At 28.7% G+C, this 13,963-nt stretch overlaps 1 protein-coding gene across 5 annotated transcripts in view; it reads right to left on the bottom strand.

The window, feature by feature from the left end:
• LOC124491760 (uncharacterized) overlaps positions 1-13,647 on the bottom strand; it is a 30,412-nt gene extending 16,765 nt beyond the window's left edge. The window contains exons 1-4 of one of the 5 annotated variants that reach the window (XM_075731772.1): positions 13,422-13,647; positions 13,269-13,351; positions 11,193-11,306; positions 10,264-11,101 (exon numbers count right to left, since the gene is read on the bottom strand). In XM_075731772.1, coding sequence (XP_075587887.1) covers positions 10,264-10,444 — 181 coding nt within the window. In that variant the 5' untranslated portion in view covers positions 10,445-11,101; positions 11,193-11,306; positions 13,269-13,351; positions 13,422-13,647. Of the gene's footprint in view, positions 1-1,848; positions 1,956-10,263; positions 11,307-13,268; positions 13,352-13,421 lie in introns of those variants that run through there. The other 4 variants (XM_075731776.1, XM_075731781.1, XM_075731787.1 and 1 more) reach the window with 4 other exon arrangements.
• Positions 13,648-13,963: the final 316 nt, after the last annotated feature.

Below are 13,963 nucleotides of genomic sequence, written 5' to 3'. Positions count from 1 at the left end.
ATCTGTCCCTGGTATTTTTTTTTATATATTAAAATATGGCAGGACGGGCACGCGATCCATTCAATTTGAACATTTCCAATTATTATTGAACAATCGTACATCCCGGAGATTGTACAATGTTTGGATGATTCACAAACACCGGCGACAACTTTTTTTCCGATCAAGATATTTCGTTGTTGGGAATGGGGAGGTCATTTTTTTGCATTTTCGTTTTTTTTGTTCGCGATTACAAAGATGTTTGTTTATTTATTTTTATTTCGTTAAGCCTAGTTGTTGGCTACTCGAATTGGTCAAAAATAGATATTAGAAACGAAAATCTCCAATAAGTATATGCTGCTCTAGGGAATTTACAACACAGATAGAATCGCTTTACATTGCGCTTTTCATCATCATCATCATCATCATCATCAAACAATGATTATTCATTTGCCTTCGTAGAATAAACCGATAAATTTTTTTTTCGGAAGAAAAAAGTGTAGAAATGAAAAATGAATCGAAAAAAAGGAAGATGAACAACAACAACAACAACAACATTATCAAGAATCGAGAAGATTACCATATGGTATTTTTTTTCTAAAGGTCCATTCTAATCTCAATAAAAAAAATAGATTTTTCGAAATGTAAAATCAAAATAACCAACATCGTTGTATAGAATAGTGTGTATATATGGAAAAAAATGATTTATTATGTGAACAATTTTTTTTTCTCGTTTCATCAGACTACTATTATGGTATTTTCTGGAAAGATTCCTCCGAAAACCAAAATAAGATCAGATTTTTTTTCAATTTTGTTCACCATTACCATTATCAATGGCAATTTTCGATGAATATCATCAATGGGTGAATGGAATTTTTTTCATTTATTTCTTTTTTCTTTGATAACACCACACAATCTTTGATTTGGCGTCGGAAGCATCAATTTATGTTGTTTTTTTTCCGATTGAAGCCAGTTGAAGTTAGTTTTCAGGTTTTTTTTAATATTTATTAGTCATGATAAATATTATTATTATGACCATAAAAGATGAACAATCATGATATCCAAAAGAAAAAACATTTTTGAATTTTATGATCAATAATTGTATTGATGGTGAAAATTATTGGACATTTTAGATGTGTGTAATAATAATAATAATAGAATGGCAGTAGAGAATACCTTGACCTTAAAATTGGCATGATTATTATAATACAGCAAAAAACACTATAGTGTGAAATAAAAATTGAATATATGATTCCATTTCGTAATCGATAATGACAGATTCAATATATTGTTTTGAAGCTTCCAAATTTTTTTTTTATTTTTTTTGGTTTTTCTGAATGATAAAATATGGATAGGATAGGGATGAATGTCGATCATGATTAAAATGATGATCAATTCTGTATATATAACAACAACAACAACAACAATGTATATTGATGACGATGATCATAGTATAATCGATGACAAAAGCATATAAGGGCAAAAAAGGCCATATAATCATAGGGAATATATATGATATACGTTTTTTTTATATATGTACTAACAGGATCATGCATGATTGATCATTTGATTGGTCGAATATGATGTGTATTTTTTTGTTGTTGTTGTTGTTGTTGCCCTAAATAATGATTAGCTATATATTCTTACCAAAATAGGTATAAAGCAGCAAAAAGATTTCATTCATGGTTGGTCCATCATTCATCAATTGATGATAGTCTCATCATCATCATCATCATCATTCATCATTAATTAATTATTGTGAAAAAAGTCGATTCAATGATGAATCCATTGTGTGACATTGTTTATACAAATATATAAACTCTCACTTGGTGGTGGTTTCAGCAAAAAAAAAAAAAAAAAAAAAACATTTACTTGTCATATTCGATTAATGTTTTCGAGATGGCCATATTGAATGATGACTTTCAAGATGAAAAATTCATAGACACTATAGTTGGCTAGCCTAATTATTATAAATAGACTAAATGGAATGTCAATCGAAATGGAAACAATCATTCATAATAACCATATTTTATTTATCGATTATACATTGTATATTGATACTATGAAAAAAAAGCCGTATCATTAACTAAATGAAGTAAACACGATAATAATCGAAAGTGATTTTCAAGTCAAAATTAGACCAAAGAATCTTGAATGTTAAAAAGATTAATTATGTTTTAATTTTCATTAAATTCAATTCTGATTCATGATGATTAACGAAAATCGAACAGAAAAAAAACAGATTTTGACATTGATCCAATAATGTGGATGATGATGATGATGATGATCATGTGAACAGCGGTATTTCATTTAAGAATTGAATGAAAAAAAAATAAAGTCAAAGAACTTTATTTTGATTGAACTTATTGATAACAACTTTCAATTTGGAATTGAAAACTAGGAAACAACTATGAACAAATTGAATTAAGGTTATTTTCCAGTAACAGTTTTTTTTATTTCATTCTCATTTCAATCATAATCATTGAATCCAAGTGAATAGAATTTTTTTTTCTTGGTATAGTGATCTTTAGCCAACTTCAATTGAAGGTTTCTTTCGTGTTGGTGACAACTGAAGCGTTTCACGTGTGTGTGTGTGTATGTGTATTTTTCTTTAATATGTTTGATTTGATTCTATGAATGACCGGTCAACTATATCAAAAAAAAAAAATGTTATCAAATACACATGGGAACTATATAAACAAAATGTAATGATTATTTTTTTATGATTGAAAAGACCAGATCGAATTGAAAATGAGAGTAGGAAATAAATTTTTGATTTATTTAATATCAACAATGTCCAAAAAACTTCTATGATGATAATGATGACCATTATGACGGAGCGAAAAAAAATCAAAATCAGCAAATTTCAAACCATACCATACCGATGATTGTATTCAACTTGAACCATATTTCGTAATATAGTCACAGGTTATTACAATGACTGATCAAGTGTTTCTGTGTCTGTGTGTGTGTGTGTGTGCTCAAACACGTATCATTCAATGCATTATAAGTGTATCACAGGTATCATTATGAATTTTCTATCTGGCCAACATACAGAGAGATAAAACGAAGATGATCCAGGCTGATTTAGACAATTTGACCAACCACTGATTTAAATGGAAATTTATGATGTGCTATCATTATAATCATCATCATTGATGACGTTAAGTGATGTTGTTGTACATTGTATGCCTGTTTTGTTTGCTGAAATTTTTTCCCCTCTCTCTCTCTCTCTTTCTTCATCTATTTCGTGGCCAATCGAGCATCCATTAAGACATGTCATGAGAGCCATAAAGAAAGATTCGCATAAGAAAAAAAATCGGATGTATCTTGTGATACACCGACCGAGAGATTTGGACAAAACAAAACAAAGCAAAATGGAAAAAAACCCGACCCGACAGACCAATTGATTAATGAAACATTGATTTTTCGTATATGAATAAAATGAAATGAACCTTGACTTTTTTCATATATAGTGAAAGTCCATTTATTCTTTCCTTTTTTTCTGATCAAGTTTGTTATGTCTATAAATGTGAATAACAACAACAACAACAACATGCATCAAAAAAACTTTAATGGATCTTAATCATTCCCAGATGAATGAATGACTGACTAACAAGATGAAATGGATTAAATGTTTGAGTCAAAGTGTGTAAGTGTGTGTGAGGGGCAAAAAGTGGCACGAGTAAAATGTACTGGACATACTAAAATCTGGGTTGTTTAAATCAATTTACAGCCAAAACAAAACAAAAGAAAATTTCTGGTCGGTCGATATATTTACCGAAATTTTTTGAAAAAAAGGGGAAGAAAAAATTCACTTAAATGCTATACTACTTGATGATGATGCTTGTCATTACAAATGACATGAACAAGGTATACACAACGGCGCTAATGGATCGTTACATTTTTTTCTTTGAACTTTGAACTTGAAAGCTTTTTTGATTCAATTGTTTTTTTTTGGAAAATGAGTATAGTTTAACCGAATCTATTAGAGTACAAAATGTTTTTTATCGATCAATCAAATAGCAATATATGTGTGTGTGTGTATTTTGTGTACAGAGTGTACACATTAAATTGATCCACTCGATTTGAAAAGCAAAGACAAGTGAATGAATGAGTGAGTGTTAATTTATGGATTGCCATTACCGGGAATCACCAGATAAAAGTCGTTGTTGATCTCAATATAAATCACTTGTATGAGATAGATTTCTCTTTTTTTTCTTCTTTCCCTCTCTATCATTTTACCTGATATAACCATTACCGGATCCAAGTATTTTAGTGCAACGAAAACAAAAAGTTAATTTATATCATTCACAAGTGATTTGATTATTTTTATTTGAATAATAATAAACAATTTTAATACCATAAATTATAGCATCGAATGAATGGATGGATGGATGGATGTTCAAATTTGAATTGAAAACACTTTTTTATTCTTGTTTATTAATATTAAACATCAACACTTTATTGATGTTCAATGATGATGATGATGACAAAGCTTCTGGTGAAAAAAGTGTTTTTTGTTTGGAAAATTCCCGAAAGAAAAAACATGTCCGCAAAAATATAAGATTCAATCATGAAAACGATGTCTGCCATAGATGCCAAAGGCTCACTAATCAATTATAGCTTAAAACCTTTTTTTTATTTTTTATTTGCAGCCGATTCATTAGAAGTAAAAGTTTGACCACCATCATAAATATCAACATTGAAAATGGTTTTAATGGTTCTAGCGATGATGATTATGATGGGCATTACAAGATTTGTCGGTAATGTGAATGTTTTTTTTTAGGTAAATGAATGAAAGAAACAACACAAAGACAAGACATTACATTATAGATATTCATATCATCGGTGTTGGTGGCCTATACAAGAGAAATATGTGAAATTCATAGTCAAAACATTTTTATCAGAATATTGTGCAAGGTTCATTTGTTTGTTTTTGTTATGGTTATACTATTACAATTTCAATGATCAAGTTGATCATTAAACAAGAAAAAGAATTTCTTTCTGTTTTTCTTTTTGGTCTAAAAAAAACATTCACAGATCAGACATTTTTTTTGGACAAGTTGCAAGTTGACCATTTTCAATTGATTTTGTTCTATGATTCAAAAAATGCCAAGTATTGTGTATTATACAACATTTTTTAGACATAATGTAATGAAAACACTTGAACACACACACACATTTGAAGAGAATCTTCAATTATGGTATAATCGTCAAGTGTACATAGTTTGAATCGATATACATGATGATAATGATGAACACAGATTTCAGTGTGTTTATGTTCATAAAACACCACATGTTGAATTTGGTTCTATATGTTTTATTTATTTATTTATTCACATGGTTTGGCCATTTTATATTCATTATATTTTGCCATATGCGTTTCAAAATCGGTGTGTCTTACGAGTGTATATCAGATATATAGTTATTGGTAATTTTTGGTGATATAGGTCTTAATTTGAGGAAGAAAAAAGATAAAAATGTTGATGAATACAGCACATGTGTAAAAATCAAACCAAATGTTTTTCAATGTTCCAGAAATTTTTTTTTCAATTTTTTTTCTGGAAAAAAAACCAACACCACTGGATTGAGTAATGTGAATAATGGAGCATAAACAAACAATTGTGTAAATGATGATTGGTTGATGATTCGTTTTAAATTACATCTTTTACTTATACACCATAAAGCTCATTCATGATGGTAAATGATCCGGTAAATAAGAAAGTGAATGAGCGATAATCAACAGCAACAATATCAACAATCATCATCATCATCGCTATCAACAAAAAAAAGGTTTTTTTATTGTACATATGAATGTCATTACTTTTATATTTTAATTCGAGATATATATTGCCATCATTAACATCGAATACTGTGGATCATCATTATCATCATCAAGATGATCATTCTGCTTGTTGATCACTTTAATCGTGCCAAAAACAAGTAGTTGATAATGGTTATTTTCGACGACGATTTTGATGAAAACAGGAAAAAGATTGTCAGAAGGTGTCACATATACTTGATATGGCTTCCTTAATTATGGTATCCTGATCAATTATTGAAAATTGACCAGTTTTCTTCAACTTTTAAAAATTTAAAATTTCGACCATTCAAATGACATGAGGTGTTGAATGTGTGAATAAATTGTGGCTATAAAACAGCCATATAGCCAAAAAAGATAAAAAAAAGAAAATAAAAAACAGGAAGATTGTAAGCCACATGTGTTCCTAAAGCCTACTGATTGACTATTTTCATTAACCAAAATATATTTTGATCGTCAAAAAAAAAACAATTTTGAAACGACCAAAAAGCTAAATGAATTTTTTTTTGGGTATCATTTTACATCAGTTTTTTTCGTTAAAAAAATTCGTTAAATTACCAATTTTGTGATTGAAAATAAATAGTCCGCATATGTATGAGAAGGAATGATCCAGTTAAAATTGTTAATATGAAAATAAAAGATCATATATTCATTGTGGGTGTATATAGAAAACAAAATTCAGGAATACCATATGTACCAAAAACAAAACAAACAAAGTCATGGTCCAAATTCAGATGGCAATAAAAAAAATGGAAAAAAAAGAAAACTAAAAAAGTCTGTATCGACAGTGGTAATAAATTTTTTTAACACTGTTTTGTTTCATCAGCGGGACATAATAAGAAAAAAAAAGAAAAACAAAGAATTATATGCTTTTAGAAATCAAAATGAAAAATTCTTAACATTAATTTAAGAGTTGTGTGCTTTTATATGCTAACAAATACAGTGATTCTGTGAGTGGCAATAAGAGTAAATGTAAATGAAATTGTCTAGAAAAAAATGTATGACATAAACGATCATCGTCATCATCACGGTGATGATGATGATGATGATGATGTTACTAAATACAGAGAGATAGACAGTATGAAGACATTTCAAAAGAATTGTTGTTGACTGTTTTCAACAACAACAAACAAACAAACAACTATTTATTTCGAAATGAAATCAATTCATATTCAGGATTCTAAAATCATTTTTGTCATTTCTAAATACAACGTATATAAACTATTTAATACAGTTGTATTTTTACTAGGAAAGAAAAAATTACCATTATTCATCGTTAATACATTTTCATTTAACCATGATGATGGTTGTTGTCAAAAAAAAAAAAATATCGGCAAACTAAATGTAAAATATTCAATCAATCATTGGACAAGAAAAAAAATCTTCAATAACAAATATTCTGGCATTCTTTCAAAGAATATTTCAATGAAACATCATAAGGAAAAGGAAGTTCCATTTCTAGATGATGATCATAAAATAAATGAATGAATGTCTTTTTTATATATTTTGTCGAACAACATGGCAATGAAAGAAAAAAAATGAAAAGTGAATTAGACTTTTGTATTGAAAATTCATTTTTCATACGAAATTCAATGAATGAATGGGAATGATAAAATTGAAAAAATGGAAAAATGAAAAAATCGTGCACTACAAAACTAGATCATCACTATTTAGTAAAATATTCACAAAATGAATCAAATGTGAATTCATTTAACAATGGTGTATGGACATCCATTTATGTTTTCACTTGTTGTTTTCGTTTTTTTTTTTTTTTTTTTTTGATTTTTGCTCCGAAAAAAATAAATGTGTTTTTTTTCTGTGATTCCACAAATGCCAATACATATACAATGAATATGAATTGAACAAAAATTTTTTTATTCAGCCATACATTTTTGAAACATACATGCAATCCAGTGTGTATATGTTTGTTGTGTTCTGTTCTATTTTTTGCTACGAAAAAAAATTTTTTTTTCTCAGAATAAAAATATTCAAGAATCTTATTGCCAAATACAATCATTAACATCATTCATTCATTACCATGAAAAAAAAATTCACTCTACTTGTCGGCTGTCTATCTTACTGTGTGTTTTTCGAGAAAAAAAAAATAATGATTTACCATTCGGAAACAAGTTTCCATAGAAAAAAAGAGCAAAAATCCGAAATAACATTTTGTTCGAACTAATTGATGATCAATAAACACATCATAAAAATCAAAGTGGAAAAAAAGTTTTTTTTTACCAAACTTGATGTTTTATGGCTTCCATCGACATTCCAGCACACATAAACACACACACACACATGAACATCTTGACTTGAAGTTTTTTTTATTATCATGAATGCTGTATTCTGGATTTTTTAGTGATGATGATGATGAAAAAAGGTGAAAAAATTTTCTTTTTTTTCTAGAAAGGAAAATTCAATGAGTTTATCACACCTGTTGAATAACAACAATATATATTGGCTTAATCCGATAAAGCTTACAGACTAGATAATAAACGTCAGAAGCATATTATATATAAAACGACGATTCGCAAATGAGGCAAATCAAATTAACAAGAATAATGTGTCATCTTCTCTCTCTTTCTCTTTCTCCTTTTTTCTATCTATGCCACTTCAATTGGTAATAAACAAATTCTAAAGAATCTAAAGTAGTGGATGAGAACCGCTATACAGAGTAATGAAAAAGAGCAACAGAATGAAAACCACAACCATAAGGGATTTACTCACACACACATACACACACACAAACACATTAAGATACACATAACTTGGGATTTCGATCCTTCCATCATATCAAGACTATGACGATGATCATCATCATCATCATGAGAAAATGCAGCTCACCCTTGACGGCGACATTTTTTTTTCTTCTTCTTTCCATTTGATTATTATTTCATTCCATTTCATTTGTTTCTTTGTCAAAACGAAAAAAAAACTCACTCTTGTCATCACAAACATTGAACATCATTATCATCATCATTATATATAAAGTCGACATTAAAGTCGATGAATTTCTTTTCTTATATGAATCAAAATCTCCCGAAAGCAGAATCAGAGTATTTAGAGAAAAAAAAAGAAGGGGAAAAATTGTGTGTGTGTGTGTGTGTGTGTATGTGTACGACATAGTCTGATAATTTTTTTTCTTTCCATCTTAATTGCTATTTTTTTAAAAAAATGAAAAAAAATTTTGAAATAATCATGCTACATATAAGTATATGTGTATGGCAATTATGTGTTCGAAAAAAAAATGAATTGAATTGAAAATAAAAACAAAAAAAAATGAAATGAAATGAAATGTGTGTGTGTGTGTGTGTGAATCACCAATTATTAAGCTTAGCCCTCAATAGTTATTAATTTTCAATTTTTCCTTTTTCTTTCTTTTTGTTCTTAAATGATAATAATAATAATAATAATAATCTGATAATGATGATGCCAATCATTATTAAGATGATCGAGATTCATTCAATCATTAAATCCTTCAATTGATTGGTTCACAAAATCACATATATCACAGTCACATACATGCAAACACAAATTATATATTAATCTGGCTGTAAACTTTTTTTCTCCAACCATTGTATGTTTGTGTGACACCTGTTGCGACCGATTTTATAATAATAATAAGAAAAGAAAAAAAACAATCCATCGAATCGATTGAAAGTAATTAAAATGTCTGATGATTGGTAACATTAGTTAGTGTTGTTCGAGGATGTTGTTGTTATATTCAATGATGGTGACAAATGAAATGAATAAATGAGAAAAAAGGGCCATATATGAAATTGACATAATAGAAAACAACAGATAGACAAAAAAAAATTGAATAAGAAATGGTGAATGAATGGAATAATAATAAAATGGAAAAAAAGAACGCGCCCAATTGTCGCGACAATTGACAAACGGACGTGTATATTTGATTGTCACCAAATGAAATAAAGAAAAAAAATTAATTTGAATGTCAAATTGTTGGTTGTTGTCGTTGTCGCCGTTTTTTTTTCGTTGTTGTTGTTATCAATCTGATTAGCCTCTTTACATTTGAAAATGATTTACCTAATGCTATCTATATTGTTGTTTTCTTTTTTTCTATTCATTTAAATGAAATAGATGAAAAAAAATTCTTAAGGATAGGATTGTGACACGTAACTGGAACACTGGAGTAGTAGTAGTAGTAGTGATATATTTGGCCCGAATTTCAATCATTGTCCGTGTTTCTTGTTTTTTTTCCTTGTTATTGTCATTGTAATTATTACCATTTTTATATTCATTGACAATGTTGTTTAATAGTTTTTTTTCTATAACAACAACAACAACAACAAGGAATGAAAAATATTATTCATTTCACATAACAACATTTGTTGTGACATTATCTATTATATGAATATATGTGTTGGAATTCTAGACACGATCATCATAGAAATTTATCAAAAAAAAATGGACAATCAATTCATTTGAATACAGTAACTTACCCGAACAACAATTGATGATTGTTGTTGATGGTGGTGGTGGTGGTGACATTTTTCTTCTATTTGAATTGTTGAATATAATGTTGTTGGTGGTGGTGGTGGCCATCATCATCATCATGTTGTCGTATGATTTAGCCGGAATGATGTCCTGTTGTTGTTGTTGATGATGATGATGATGAGACATGGTTCTTTTTTGTTTATCGCGTTTGATACTTTTTTTGATGTGGATGAATGTGGAAAGTTGATAATTATATTGAATTTGTTTTTGGATAATTTTAATGAAAAATAAAATAAAATATTTTTTTTCGGTCTTTTGCTTTGGTTTTTTTTTCAATCACTACGAACAAGATGTAATTTTTTTTTTCGTTCGATAATATTCTTATCTATATATATACATCGACAAACTATGATATGTTCATTTGTTGTCAACAACCACGTGATGATAATGTTGATAACAATAAACATAAACAAGAAGATAATGGTGGCTACTGTTGTATATAACAAATGACAAAAAACAGATTGCAAAATGAAACAAGTGTTGTATGAAATTAGTTTCAATATTTTTTCGTTGCTAAAATGGTCTGGATTATTATCTTTTTTTGAAAGATAAAAATATGTAAAATTTGACAATGTCAAAGTTCGACACACATACACACAGAAAGAAACGAAAAATAATGATGATTATGATGTTGTTTGATCATGACCATATGTAAAATGTGAAAGATTCCGTTTATTTTTCTCGTTGTCCAAAGATTAAATAATTGTCCTTTGTTAAAGATGATGAACAGAGATGTGAGTTGTATTTAGAAAGATATCACAAAAACAAGGATTGATGTGCAATCTGCATCCAAAGAAAATAAAAAGATTTTTATTTGATGGAAAATTGAAAGAAAACAAAATCGCCTGGGAATTATGGCCGGATAATCACCAACCATCGTCAGCATCAACAGCACCAGGCTTATTATTCTATCGTTATTATTTTGTTTCCACTTTTGGCCAATTCTCTCTCATGCTTATGATCATTGAAGATAATTTTTACAATATAGCTAAAATGATGATAACAAACAAAATAAAAAAAACCATAGAAACAAATTAGATGATTGAATACTTGCTTCAAATTAAATGAATGAATGACGATTCTATGCATAGATATGAATGAAAAAAAATAGTTTTAAAAAGAAATGTTCATTTTGTTTGGTTGTTTGTTTGTTTTTAAAAATTCTGATGATTCAGGATTCTTGCTTTGCAATGAATTCGTAATAATAACAACAGAAAAAAATAAACAAAAACCAAATTGAACTGATTCATGGCTTAGGTATGAAAGAATTTTTAACGAAATTTTCACAGAATGTGAAAATATAAACTCTTGATGAATGAATGAAATGATGATCATCAATGATGATCGAAAAGGAGTTGATTTGCTAAATCAACAGCCATAAATGTTTGGCCTATAAGTGCCAAACATTAATTATGATGGCAATATGGGCGGCCAATAAATTTGTATGTGTGTGTTTGGGTGTGGGTATTGCCAATTGAAATGTGTTTTGTGGTATCGTCATTATCATCGAGTCGATGCATTTATTAATATTATTGACAACCATTTCAAGTTGATGATGATGGTGGATATGGTAGGTTGTTTCAAAATTTGAATTGAAAATTTTTTTTCTTCCCCATGAATTCAAAGGAAGAGGGGGGGAAAAATCGAATCATAATAATAACTTTATTTAACTCACAATTAAACACGCACACAAATATATTCATAAACGACGATTATCATCATTTTATATTAAAAAAAAAAAAAATATTTAGAGTAGGATGTATGGTCATTTATTTATTTGATCATTCATTCAAATATGAATGGCCATTCTAAGTGTCAGTGTGTGTGTGTGTGTGCGTACAATTCATCATCTTTTATATATGAAATGTATGAATAATTTTTCTGTTGATCATGTCAGATGTTACATTATCATCATCATCATCATCATCTTTTGAAGTAAAAGAAACAGTATAAATGGACAAAATTACCATTTAAGAGTTTGTCCAGAGTTTTTTTTGTTGTTGATTATCATTTCATCTTCAAAAATGGTGGAAATAAATGAATTGGATGAAGAAGTGTAATGTAGCACAAACACACACACACACACACACACACACACATCAACAAGAACAAATGGTTATGAATATGAAATGTATCCATTTCCATGATGGATCGGATGATGATTGAATCTATCATACATCTGTACTGGAAAAAAAATTCCATTTACAAATTAATGGATGCGGCAAGTATATATAATCTATATGGGCGGTGGCTGATAATCAAAAAAAAAAAAATTTTCTATTTGTTTGTTTGTTTGTTTCAATGAAAATTCTGGTTATTGCATACAACGTGCAAAATTCACATTCATAATCATTCATTTGTGACCCCGGTTTTTTTATGATCACCATCACCATTGATGATTGTTGAATGCTAGACCAGAGAGACCAGACACAATGTGTGCATCATCATTTTTGTTGGCTGGTTATATTTTTCTGGTTGGCTGACTACTATCTTGGATGTTACAGCATACATCGGTTTAAAATAAAAATTGAAACCAGAAGTAATAACCAGTGAATGAAGAATGAGAATGTAGCATCACTTTATACACTACATATTATGATACAAGATATTGTTGATTCGATTGTTGTCCATTGATAGTCACGCATGAGAATTAAATTATAAATTTTTATTCAAATTATGGAACCAGAGAAAAGATCCAAAAATAGCCACCATCACTAATCATTACAGAGAATTGTGATGGTGGCATCGGGATTTATTTTACTACTAGTGAATAAAACCTCATTTTGACAAACATACTCTCACAATTAAGATTTTTTTTGCTTACTGTTTAAAATAAAATTTGACATTACAAGATGAAGATTATCCATCCACAATCAACGACCACAATACACATACATACATTAATAATAAAGTATAATTCAAATTGAATACACAAAAAAAAATCACATACATCTTAAGGTCATCAGATCATGGTTTCGGTTGACATTCAATCCTTTTTTTTGTTTCTAATATAAACTGTAGAGATTTAGCCACCTTAAATGAATGTGATATTCGCTGTTAGGTCAAATGACATATATTTCAAAAAAAATGAATCAATTCTTACCCAAAAACATATGTTTACCAGATGTGTGTGCGTGTCCAAATGGCCGTAAAAAATGGATTCATCAAACAGATAGGGTCATCTCATTAAAAACAACAAAAAAAATATGTTTACCACATGTGGGTGTGTTTGTTGGTTTCAATTTGATAATAAATGTTGGGTCACATAAATAAACAGATTTAACCGAAAAATTTTGACAGTAACAAACAGCAACAGGCTAGTGTTCACGCAACGAAAGCTACATTCAAACTGAATCCATTAGTTTGAAATCAAATGTTTTGCCTTTTTTCTCTCTTATTTCATTTTTATTTATCAATGTCTGTATATGTGTTCGCTAGTGTGTGAAGCAGAAGCAACAGTTGAAGAATAAAGCTAAAAAATAGTAGAATAACTTAACGTTTAACGTTTATATAATTCTATTTTGAATTGCTAGTTACATAACACAAACCCTTTTCGTTTATGATTCTAGAATGAATGATTAATTAATGAATCGAAATGGATATTTTTAATTTAAAAATCAATTTTATCGATCCAAAAAAAATTTT

Source organism: Dermatophagoides farinae, chromosome 1 (assembly GCF_024713945.1).
Source record: "Dermatophagoides farinae isolate YC_2012a chromosome 1, ASM2471394v1, whole genome shotgun sequence".
Taxonomy (NCBI): domain Eukaryota; kingdom Metazoa; phylum Arthropoda; class Arachnida; order Sarcoptiformes; family Pyroglyphidae; genus Dermatophagoides; species Dermatophagoides farinae.
This window is presented reverse-complemented; position numbering and strand designations above follow the sequence as displayed.